This window comes from Micromys minutus, assembly GCF_963924665.1.
Source record: "Micromys minutus genome assembly, chromosome: 1".
NCBI lineage: Eukaryota > Metazoa > Chordata > Mammalia > Rodentia > Muridae > Micromys > Micromys minutus.
In genome coordinates this window covers 97,919,119-97,931,578 of record NC_137969.1, presented here as the reverse complement: position 1 = coordinate 97,931,578, position 12,460 = coordinate 97,919,119, and the positions used below count along the sequence as shown (strand labels likewise).

The following is a 12,460-nucleotide window of genomic DNA, read 5'->3' as shown; positions in this document are numbered from 1 at the left end:
AAAACTGCCCTGCTGACAAAGCCAGTGGCATCCCCGTTGAGACCTGCTGAATGAAGCTTAAATGAGAAACATTGAGAAACTTAAATTAGCCCTCACACTAAATTAGCTGTGATTTTCACAACAGCCCCGTAGAGCGGACATTACCATTGCCATTTTGAAGATTGGATTTGGGGGTATGGGGCCCCTTTCAGAGCCAGTAAGTGCAAATGGAGAGCATATTACATGGCAATTCTTGGCACCCCACGGGAGGTGGAGGGGGAAGGAACTTTATTCTTTATTTTTAAAGGCAGGCTCTGTTAAATTAATTATAATAGAGGGAGAAACCTTTAGTAAAGGAAGCTGTGCCAACAGTTTCATGTAGTGTATTCCAAATTGCACTTGGAACACAATAACACAGACTCTTAAGTTCTTACCAAGTCAGAATTCAGAAGTCCACCAAAGACAATGTTTTCTAAACTACCTGCTGCCCTCTATGGATAAATAATACATCCATGAAATTAGAAGTGGCTTCTTCTATTAAAGAGGCACTAAAATGAATTCCGTTCTCAATGCCACCTACAATTTATCACCTCCAACCTCAGCTGTTTAACAGTGAAAACTACTTCTAGGCAGCTGTAACTTCTAGGAACTGTCTGTTCCTAGAGGTCCAGGCTGGACTTCCGGTGCAGACAAGTCTTCCTAAATAGGCTTGACACAGCTGTAGTGCTGGCATAAAACACAAAGGGACTTTCATCTTGGAGCTGTTTCCACTAGGTAAAAAATAAGGCTTTTCACAACCTGAAACCTCCCGCTCCCGCGCCCCCATTCTTTTGATACTGAAATGGTTGGAAGGCTCGCCACAAGAGGGTGCTCGGCCTCCATAGCTGGAGCACGTGCGCGCAGCAAGGGCCCAAGGTGAACTGGAAAAGGCAAGGACAGAAATGTTTGGTGAGCTGAGGTGGGACCTAATGCAACTCACAGAGGAATAGAAGTTACCGCGGGGACAATACTGCAACCCGTACCGTGACATTAAGAAGGGTGCGCCCATCTTTTCTGGAGGAACCGAAGCAGCATAGACTGGAAAAATATACACTGATCAAGAAAAACCTGCATTCCTACACCAAAAAAGCCCGGGAGCAGGGACCAGGAAGCAGTGGTTGTAACCGGGGCTTGCACTTCTTTTACCACATTTGTGTTATGTGGACAGTTCTCTGAAGGCCGTGGCTGTACCCTGCCATTCAGTGGTTTGTTTTTATCTACCAGGAGGGATATTTGACATTCAAACCCTTTAAAATATCTATTTTCTTTATGGATGTGGCTCTCAGGGGTCTGGGGAGACGGCTCAGTGGCTAAGAGCACAGCTCTTCCAGAGGACCCAGGTTCAATTCCCAGCACTCACATGATGGCTCAGAACTTCTGTTAGCACCAGATACACATGTGGGTGCACAAACATAATGTATGTAAGACATCTATAAACAAAAATAAAATTTACAGACTATGAGTTTCAATCAACTGAAGGCCAGAATTTTCTCTCATATGAAATAATACTGTGCTTCTGGTAGCATCCTAAGAGCCCCACTGAGGTAGGCTAGAGAGGCAGAAAAGTTTAAGAGGAAAAAGGAAGTTTAAAAAAAAAAAAACTCTTCACTGTGGGGTCTAGTTAAAACCTGAGTCAAGAATCCCAGCACAATTAACACACCAACACAAAGCCAAGTACCTGGAATCTGATAGAAGAGATTGTGGGGAACAGTCTTGATTCATTGGCACATCAAAGACCTCCTGAACTTCTAGAACACTGTGTGTGCAGGCACTAAGAACATTGACTAATAAATTAGACCTCACAAAGCTGAAAAACTTCTCTATGGTAAAGGACATTGTCATTTGGCCAAAGCAGCAAACTGCAGAATGGGAAAATATAAAACTGTGGATCTGATAGAGGGTTCATATCTACAATATATAAAGAACTATAAATAGCCGAACAGTGAGAAAACAAATATCACAGTGAAAAATGGGGTACCCAACTATGTGGGGAGTTCTCAAAATATATGAGACACAAATGGCTGGAGAGCACATAAAGGAACAGCCAATACTGTTACTCTTCAGGGAAATGCAAATCAGAACTACTTTGGGATTCTATCTCACACCTGTTAGAATGGCCAAAAGCAATGAAACTAATGAGCCCTCACCCCTACTTCAAGAGCCATGGACAGTTGATGGCTTCTGTGAGGGGGAGTCCATTTTCTTTATGGATGTGGCTCTCAGTAGGATTCCCCCCCCCCCCAGGAATAATATATGTACAGCACAAACTGGAGAATATGGGTCAATTGGTTAAAAAAATCAAAGGACACAGGGTCTGAGAGGAGTTAGAGAGGGAGGCTTGGGGTGAATATGATCAAAAGACATTGTTGAAATTCTCAAAGAATTAGTAAAGTATTTTAAAAATTAGCTGCAGAGGCTGCCTGCATTTTTTCTAAACAAATGTTGAGGGGAGGGTGATCCTAGGAGCTTAATTAGGGTTGCTTACAGATTTTTCTTCCTCATGAACTCCAACTCTTATTTGTAATGGCCCATTCTGAACTTATTTTCTGCAGGGTAGTCAAGAATCCCACTGTCACCTAAGAAGAGGTCTCGGTAGATCTCAGACTTCTTGGAGGCAGCAGCCTTAGTCGTGTTAGGAGTTTCCATGACACCCGTTTCAAACTTGTATGTTCAGTGTATTGATGTCTCTTTTAAGAACCTGCCTCGCCGTGAGAAAGAATGTTGAACTCAAGCAGAACTTACCTTTGTGCAGAATAGAGGATTGAGCATGGAAGGAAAAATTTAGTATAAATATTCCCCTCGTCGGGGTGGCGGGAGGTGGGGGGCTTCTTTAAAAACAAAACCAAAAAAAAATCTACAGAAACGTTTCAAGAACTTCCCCGAAATAAACCCATCCTTCCAAACACTAAAAATCCATTTCTAAGTCATGAATTAGTTCCACATTCTGTAAGTGTGTGTGCTGGGGACACCTGTGGGATCTGCCCTTCCAGGTTCCGAATCCCAGCTCATGGGACGCAGGCTAATTGACCCTTGTAACTCACCGTAGGTGAAGTATGCCACTTCCGGCGGAAGTGAGACGTTGTGCAGCGTTACATCCTGCACATACTGGTCCACATACAGCTGGGCCTCGCTGGCCTTGAGGAAAGCCATGAACCTCGCGGTGAAGGAGGCCACGAAGATGGACAGCATCCCGAAGTCCAGAAGGTTCCACAGGTGCAGCACGTATTCCCTCGGCCCCTCCTCCCAGATTTCCTTGCATTCAGACCAGATCATTCCTGTGGGAGAAGGCCAGGCCCATTTTCAATTACTCTGGCAGATGCCCAGGGAGCTTGGTAGAAAGAAAAATATTAGCCCTGTGGTGCTCGCTAGAGACAGACAGGTGGAAACACCTTCGAAAACTTACTGGTGAATTTTTGGGACTGGGAGGTAAACCCATCTGAAGTGAGGAGAGGGGCCCACCCATAGATGGACTTTGCAGGCAGAATGCGGGAGATGAGGCTGCAGAACTCACACACTTTAATATAGAGTAGATAGAAATTAGGAACGAAGGGAGCTGAGGGTTGCGGGATTTCTGAAGGCCCCACAGGTGATTTAGAATTCGGTTTCCCCGAATTTGCAGATTTTCTGTTTCTGTAGTTGGTTCAGAGAACTTAAGCATAGGGGCATTGACTTTTCTCTGCTTTTCCTTTACATAAGGAATTGGATTTTAAAATTGGATTTTAAACCTCCTCGTTGTTACACAGTAAACAATGTGGAGGTTGGGGCATATAAAATGTTACCGGTTCCTCCATCCCTCTTCCTCTTCCTAGAAAACCTTAAAACATGGCCCAGGCAGTGGTTTTCAACCTTCCTAATGCAGCAGTCCACAGTTCCTCCTGCTGTGGTCACCTCCTAATGATAAAATTATTTTCGTTACTTTCTGTTATGGATCTTGATAGAAATGTCTTTGTTTTCTTATGGTCTTGGGTCACAGGTTGAGAACCTAGTCCTTTGGTGTGTAGACTTCTAGACCTGTTGTTGTCTAGGACTATGGCCACTTTGTAAGTGTGTACAATATTTACAACTTCTGATTTTAATTAAGAGTTTTAAAATGAAATTCCCACCATGTAGAGAAACTGCAGTTGGGGAATGTTCTGCCAGTGCCAAAAATGACATATACCCCAGGCTAACACCCCATCCCCACCCCCGCTGCCTCCCGGTGCCGGGTACTTCTTGCATTCCTGACTCCTCTCTCTGATAGTCACAAGAGATCCTCTTTTGGTGGACTATGAGTTACATAGAGCGCTTTCAGGTTTCAACTCGTTCACCTTAGTAACTAATCAGGTCACATGGTAGTGATTCACTTCTGTCTTCGACACTGTCATGTGTCCATAATGACCCCAAGGTAAATCCCCACACTGACAGCACCCTGTATTACAAAACTGGCTTCTTTGAGGATTCAGCTGCTGAAAAAGCCGGGAGTCAAAGATGCTCCTGCCAGTGGACATTGGTGGTGGCTCTGTCCTCCAGAGGGAGGCTGCCTGGGGCTCAGTGCAACCTCAGAGCATACAACAGCGAGGAGCTGATTGCCTTCAGTCTTCAGGGATCCTACCCAAGGACTGCTAGGATCAACATTTGGTGGTGGAAGAAGCCCTTCAAATAAAAGGGATTGAAATATTTTTCCAAGGCAAAAAATAGTCTGAGAGCAGCTGTTTGCTGATGATTGAGTTGAAGTTCCCACAGCAAGAACTGTTCCCAACTCCTCGTGGCCCTTGCTTGCTTTTCTCTAAACAAAGCATATTTTTCATGCACACCCTATCAGACTTTGTATAGTAGTTCAGTGCACTTTAAGTTTCTTAACACTGAAATATATTTGCCTATTTAGAAATCTTATTAGAAAACCCATCTTAGGCTAGGGAAAAAAACATGGGTAATTTATTTATTTTTACTTTCTCTTCCCCTAGACTAAAATTACCAATGTCCCAGTGGATGAGGTCATGGGGTGGGTAATCAGTTTTAATTTGGCCAACTGTGGGATCGGGTTCTAGCCTGGCCATTCACTGACAGTGGGATACTGGATAAGTCCCCTGATTTTGAGTGCATTTTGGAGGAACTTCAAAAGCTTCTATGAAACTAAAACAGAAATTATTATCACCAGACACTGACAATTATTTCATGGTCAGATGTCCTTGTCAGTCTTCCTAGATTTAAATATTAATCACGGGAGTTAATTTAAATCATCCCAAGGCCAGAAGTAAAGTAGCACGGGGCGAGGGTTTGAGCAGCCGGGATACCTAATGAAAGCAGGAGTGTGTGAAATGAAGTATGTCAGTAAGGGGAGCTGGGCCTCCTGCTTCCAAGACGCTAGAGGAGCATCTGGGATTATGGTGTAGCTGAGCCCCAGGCCTTTTGCCCTAACATGTCAGTCTGAGAGCTGTTTAGAGCTCAGGGTCCCAAGAGGATAAAGGATGCTTGGCGCTTGAGATTCCTCCAGGCAAAGTTCCCATTACTCACAAATGCCTAGAGCTCAGAGAACAAGGTCGCCAATAATTAAGAAAGGAGCTTGGCAGAGAAGGGGGTTAGGGCATGCTAGGAAGCCTCAGCAGGCATCAGCATCTTGATGTATATAATGTCTGAGTAATGCCTGCAGGGCTAGGTAGAGGGAAAAGCACTGGCTCCCTTCCGGCCTCTCAGAGGGCTTCCCTTCAAAGCATTTGGTGACAGAGCTATGTACATTTCTTAAAGAGTCAGAGGCTCCTTCTGCTTTAACCCAGGGTCTCATATTGCCTATTTCCTTAAGTTACTATCTCACCATTGGGTCATCACAGGGTATTCCATGAATTCACAGGAAGGAAAATACATTAAGAAGTTCTGCATCCACCTTTAAGATCCAAATGCTGCCTCGGAGTTAGCATTTCCAAGGTTTATATGCTTGCCAGACAGAAGGTTGATATTAATAGTTTCACTTTTCTCTTTATACCCTGTCTTCTGATTACAGCACCCAGCAGTTGTCCAGTTTCTTCTAGGTGCCCAGCCCTGAGCTAAGTGTTTTACAGACACCACCTGGTTCTTCATAACATCCTAACTGACAGCTGCTGTAAGTATCCTCACTTTGAAGACGAAACTCATGTACAAGTTGAGTGAGGGTTACACCAGTCCATGAACGGCCTTCAAACATGATGAACAGGACAGTAACATGCTCTGACTTGCTAGAAGAAACTTTGGTAAATCACCTGGGATTGTGTCTTAGTTAGGGGTTTCCATTGCTGTGAACAGACACTGTGACCAAGACAACTTTTAGAAGGACAACATTTAAGTGGATCCGACTTATAGGTTCAGAGGTTCAGTCCATTATCATCAAGGCAGGAAGTATGGCAACATCCTGGTAGGCATGGGGCAGGAGAAGCTGAGAGTTCTACATCTTGTTCTGAAGGCAAACAGAGGACTGGCTTCCAGGCAGCTAGGAGGAGAGTCTTAAAAGTTCATCCTCACAACCCTTCTTCCAAGGAGGCCACATCTACTCCAAGAAGGTCACACCTCCTAATCGTGCTACTCTCTGGGCCCAGCATATTCAAACCACCACAGATGATGTGTTTAGACATCCTGGCTAAATACCCAAAGGCTCTATTCAAAGACTGAATTTGTTAAGAACCAGAAAGAAATCAGGGAAGCGGGATTGTATAGTTTTTCCTCTTGACTAACCATGGAGATGTGATCCTAGAGCTCAGACTCAGCCATGCCTTTGGAGGTTATAATCCCGGTGGGTTTTGTCGAGGGAGCTGGTGTGGGACCCGAAAGCTAACCTGGAGAAAGCAAGCTGGTGAGAGGAACAACCAGGATGGTTCCCTGACAGCAGTTCCAGGCGGTTCCTCTTTTTGGTATTGGCACATATGTGCTGCTGTCCTGGTGTTCGCACTTCGCCCCATCAATGCAGCAGGCTCAGCGAGCGAGCGCCAAGCCTGGCAACCCGGTCAGTCATCCCAGAGCCCACATGGTGAGAGGAAATGAGTGACCCTGGCCAGGTGACCTTCACATGTGCACATGTCTACCCCACCGTGAAAGGATGATTAACAACTGTAATGAAAAGATTTAAAAATGAAAGAAAGAAGAAGAACAACCAATGCCAGGTTCTTCTGAGACTAGGGATAGAAGGTCTTCCACAAAAAGTTTCCTCTAGATGGGAGAACCGCACATTAGGAGAGTCCTCTGGTCTTAACTGCTCTCTGGAACCTCCCATTTCTCTGAGGCCATCTCTAGAGGCTTGCTGTCAGTTTACTGTCTTCCAGGCTCCTCAGCTACCCCAGAGTCGCTGCTTTAATGTGAAGCCAGGCAACAGCTGCTGACTGGGCTGTGGCTCACTCTGCAAAGGTTTCTCCAGCAGCTCCATAGATGGTATGACTTACAGCAAGTTTGCCCCTCCTCCCCAGGTGTGCCCTCCGTGCTGTGTTCTCTCGGGTGCTAATCTGTCTCTCTGATGCTGTCTTCTTAGTCCCCGTGGCTACAGTCCTCTCTGTAGGCATTTCCTTGTATTTTTTCGATAGCTTGGTAAAACACCGAGAGTGACAGAGGGTGTCCTCCTGACTTTGACTGTCTCACAGAACATGTTGGGGAGGAGTGTGGTAGGGAGCTAAGGCTATTGCTATGACATGTGACCACTGAGTGAAGTCATTGAGGAGGCCAGTTGCCCCACCCCCCGCAGAGAGGGTGAGTCAGCCGCACACTTTTGAGGCTGCAGAAACACCCAGTAAGGCGTATGGGCTGGTCAGTGCTCAGCATTAGGGAGAAAGAGAAGGGGCCAGGAGGAAGAGGACCCAGGTTTTGGAGTAGGGTGGCTTATAAAGGCCTCATCTGAAGAAGACCTTCCAGAGTCTAGGGGTTTGGTGTCTAAGTTTGTGGTAGACTGCTTGCCTTGTGTACCTGAGGCTCTGGGGTCTGTTCCCAGGCTCTTTCTCACACAAAGACCCGAACAGAAGTGGACACGTAAGAACCACGAGATCCTTGCAGGAAGTACAACCCAGAAAAGGGCTCGGGCAGAAACCATCAAGGAGAGCAGTGGAGCTGACACAGTGAGTGAGGTAGACAGTGGTGACAGAGAAACCAGAGAGGGGGTTGGAGAGTTGAGGGCACCCTAGGCTGGTGTAAGGGCACTAGCTGTCAAGTAAGGGAATGGATAGCTACAAAAGTTTTGAGGCAGTGACAAGCGGTGACTATGGTTAGATGGATTACTCTTACTCTTGTGCTGAGGCAGGGGAAGGGCAGAAGCAGATCTGAACATGACCCTTCACCTCCCAGTGGTAAGCCTCCATCCCTGAAAGGAGCAGGCTGGGCTTGTTCAAGACCTCAAGGTTCCTTTACTTCCGGAGCTGCGTTTGGTAAGGAGGGACTGATGGCTTGTGTCGTTTTATAACCAGCTGGCCCAGATACTACAGCGAGGCGTCTGGTGTGTCAACAGATAGGAAATTTGCGCATCTGTGCTGGCCACTAGTTAAAGGCTTTCTTAGCTGTGATAAGGAGCAGAAGTCCAAGAACATCAGCAGGGGATAAGGCTACTTTGTGCTCTTCCATGTTAGAGCGGCTTAGATGCTGTATCTCAAGGCGTGAGAGCACGAAGAACCATGTGTAGACAGTATGCTCAGATCTTTCAAAGTCATTTCTTTTGCAGTTATTAAAGGGCTCCAGCAGGTATTTAGGACAAGATTACACTAGTCATACTTACTGTTGTTTCCCTAGCACCTGGCAAAGCACCTAATCCTTGATAAAATGCTTAACATTTAGATGTATCTATTGGGAAAAGGTGATGAAATAGAAAATGCCAGCTAAGGGCTGGAGAGATGGCTTAGTGGTTAAGAGCACTGACTGCTCTTCCAGAGGTCCTGAGTTCAATTCCCAGCAACCACATGGTGACTCACAACCATCTGTAATGAAATCTGATGCCCTCTTCTGGTGTGTCTGAAGATAGTTACTATATATATATCTCACACACATACAATCTTAAAAGAAGAAAATGCCAGCCAAGACCTTCAGCGCACCTCCATCAGTGTGTCAGCCACACCATTTACTTCCTGCCCTCTATATGACCTTGCCCCTGTTATAGTGAGTAATAGAGAGCCCATGACCCTGAAAAGGCCAGGTCCAGGCCATGCACACCAGATCCCATTCCTATCATCTATTAGGAGCTTTGCTTCTGGATGGCCAAACCTCAGGACTCAGCATTCCGTGCTCCATTGGCAGCGCTCCCCAGCTCCTTACTCTGCTCATAGCCCAGTACTCTCTGGGTCTTCCTTTGCTAGATAATGCTCACGTTCCCAAATGTTAACATTGCTGTGCCCTGTGGCCCCATCCTTAGTTTATGGTAGTGATGGGGTAATTTGCTTAAATATACTGACGTGCTCAGATTTGTTTCTGACCCTGCCCCCACTCCTAATTTCAGATGCACACACCATTTACTACCTGACCTTTTCTGATACACACTGGTTCTCTCCAAATCTTTGCCCTTTGGAAAAGCATCTATAATATATGTCTCAAACTGGAGTTTTCATTTACCTCTCTCCTCCAAAATGCCTTCCTTCACCCCTGTGTTTCCCATCCTAGTGAATGACTTCCTTTTGGACCATTTTGTAAGTTACTGTTCCCAACAGTTTTCCTCATGTCTCACATGTAATATGTCGGTAAATATTGACTTTATCTTCAACTTGGGACCCTTCTCTACCTGTCCTCACTAACCATTTGATGTCCAGCTTACTATAGGGGTTTTGGGACTGGACCCCTGCCTCTGCCCCTGTCCCAAGGCATACACGATGAAGGTTTGTGACGTCACTTGTGTTACAGCCTACAAAGCCTCTACCCACATGGCTATCATCTGTTCTGAGTGTGAAGATCTCAGAAACATTTGTCTGAAACATGTCCAATTTGCTACCAATTCTAGGGTCAGGGTGCACCACCCCTTCTGTCTAAAATGCTTTCAGACTATCATGGTAGGGGATAAGATGCTCTCTGGCTGTTCGGCTATTCTGGTGGAATCTTGAAGACTGGGAGAAGGATCCACTTGCCTCTCTCTTACAGAAGGTTGATTACTGTTATAAGATGGCACAGAGGAATTATTCCCCTTAACTCTCTCCACCCAAGTCTCCCTCTGTCTCTCAGTCTATATCCCCAATTTCCTCCCCTCCTTTCACCCCCACTCAGGTTCTTCACATTGGTGATTTTGCTGCCTCAGCTGCAGAGATTACAAGTGCATGTGCTACCATGTGGCCTCGTTAGTTCTGATAAAGGTTTCTGTCTCTGTTTTAGAGAATGTGTCTTGATTTCTGTTCCCAGAAATTCAATAAGATGAACCATTTGCAAACATTCGAAAGAGGCTGCACTGGAGTGTGGCCCCTTAAACCCACGGGAAGGCCTACATCCTCTCTGGAAGCCCATGCCCCACCTGCAGCAGTGCAGAGCAGAGTGACAGGGTCACTGGCTGGAGGGGGAGGATAAGATGTCCTGTGACAGGCCTCTGAGGGAAGGGAGGTGCACAAGCCTGAGAGTGAACCCACAAGTACAGGCATGCAGAAGGAACAGGCATGGATGTGTAAGTTGGGTCCGTGGCTGAGTTCCAAGCCATGAACAGGTGGAGTGGAATTCCACACACAACAGCCAGAAAGGTTGCCAGAATGGAGAGACATTTGCGCTGTGACCACCCAGAACTGAAAGGCATTTTGACACTGGAGGCCTCTAGTAAAGACCACTGAAGTGAGTTCTATAGCACAGAAGTAATAGTCATGGTAAAATCAGCTCCAGCTGAATAGTCTGTATGGTAAAGTTCTCCACAGGCCCTCTAACAAAACCTGAAAAATGACTCAAGGTGACATGCAAAAGCTTAGTTAATACCCAGTCTGCATAAGGCCAGTCTTTAGATGATGGCATGCTCCTGCCAGAACAGAGGCTCCGTGTGCCAGTGTTGAGAAGTTGGGCCGATCAGGGGCTGGTTGGGTCATGGGTGTAAATTAATGTTTTCCTAACACCAGTGGCTTCTTGGTCCTGGGGATAATCGGTGATGGGGCTGTCAGCGAGGTGAAATTGCCTCTGGTACCTTCTTTTATGAACTTGGCTTTGTCCCCCATATTCCACCATAAGGTCCTTGTCAGACACAGCTGCCCCATCTTAGGTACCCCCCGCTTCACAACCAAGAACCAAAACAATCCTCTTTGCTTTATGTGTTACCCAGCCTTTGTTTTTCTGTTCTAGCAAGAGGAATTGTGGAGGCAACAAAACTCAGATGCTCAAGAACACAGCTTATGAGGCCCTAATCGATCGATGTTGATAAATTTCAACTTATAGGAGGAAGACTAGCCAGGGGAAATTACACAAAAATGCCAGAATTTAAGAAGCACTATAAATATAGACGATATATTCAAGGATTTCCAGGGAAATGCAAGCACACTGAGGAAGGAAATGAGAGATGTAAAGATATAAAAAGAATTGAGAAATGCGAAAAGAATACGAATTTCATGAAGTGAAAAGTATCTGAAATGAAAAAGAAGTTACTGGGATTAAAATTCCCAGGCATGGCAAACAGAGCTGTGACATGGGGTGGGATGGGCTTGGGATTAAAAAGAAAAAGAAGAAAGCAGACTTTCCTGTGTGGCGTTACTCTACATATCCCTGAAGCTTGCTTTGTAGACCAGGCTGGCCCTAAACTCCCAGAGATCTACCTGCCTCTGCCTCCAGAGTGCTGGGGTTAAGGTTTGTGCCACTCTACACTTGGCAATAATTCATAGTTGGTGTTTTCTTTTTAAACATAAAAGTTTCATAATCCCAGACCTGGTTTCAGAATAGCATGGGGTGAAGGAAACAGGCCAGACTGGCCATGGCTCCATGATTCTTCAAGATGAGAAACACACACGGATTCCTTCTGTTCCTCTCTTGAGTTTTGTGTTTTTTAAGAGTATCTACAATAAACATTTTGTGAGTTTTTCACATTAGTAGAAAGCAAAGCAAAACATTTTTTCTGTATTAAACAAGGCAAGAAAGGCCACTGTGAATGGCTCTTCTCCAACACTTCAGTTGATTAACTCTTGAAAACTCAGCTCTGGTCTAATGGTCAGAATTCAAGCTGTGTAACTCTAAGAGCCACCATCTGGAGACACACCTCCACTATTGCAAGAAGACTCTGACACCTAGGAGGAGCCATAAGAGACCTCAGGAAAATGTCATGGCCTAGGAGGCGTAGCTTGTAGTAACTGCTTAAAGGGATCATGTACTCACTGTAGTCCGGGGTACAAGTAGGAGAGTGGGGGGAGTGAGAAACTTGTACTGTAAACACTCAAAAACTCAGATTGTGAATCTTTAAGAGAACCTAGTATTAAAGTGTTTGATGATGCTAAACCAAAGGGCTGTCTAAGAGAGGCCCTGGAAGGATCCTGAACTGGGAAAGGCCACAGATATAACAGCATACCAGGGTTCGGTGACTTCTCTGTTC

The 12,460-nt window shown here is 45.6% G+C and overlaps 1 protein-coding gene across 1 annotated transcript in view; it reads right to left on the bottom strand.

Moving 5' to 3' along the window:
- The window catches only part of TRPC7 (transient receptor potential cation channel subfamily C member 7), a gene marked incomplete at both ends in the record, with an annotated part of 110,571 nt that overhangs the window by 28,748 nt on the left and 69,363 nt on the right, over positions 1 to 12,460 (bottom strand). Inside the window, one exon of the mRNA XM_080914411.1 lies at positions 3,060 to 3,293. Coding sequence (XP_080770537.1) covers positions 3,060 to 3,293 — 234 coding nt within the window. The remainder of the gene's footprint in view (positions 1 to 3,059; positions 3,294 to 12,460) is intronic.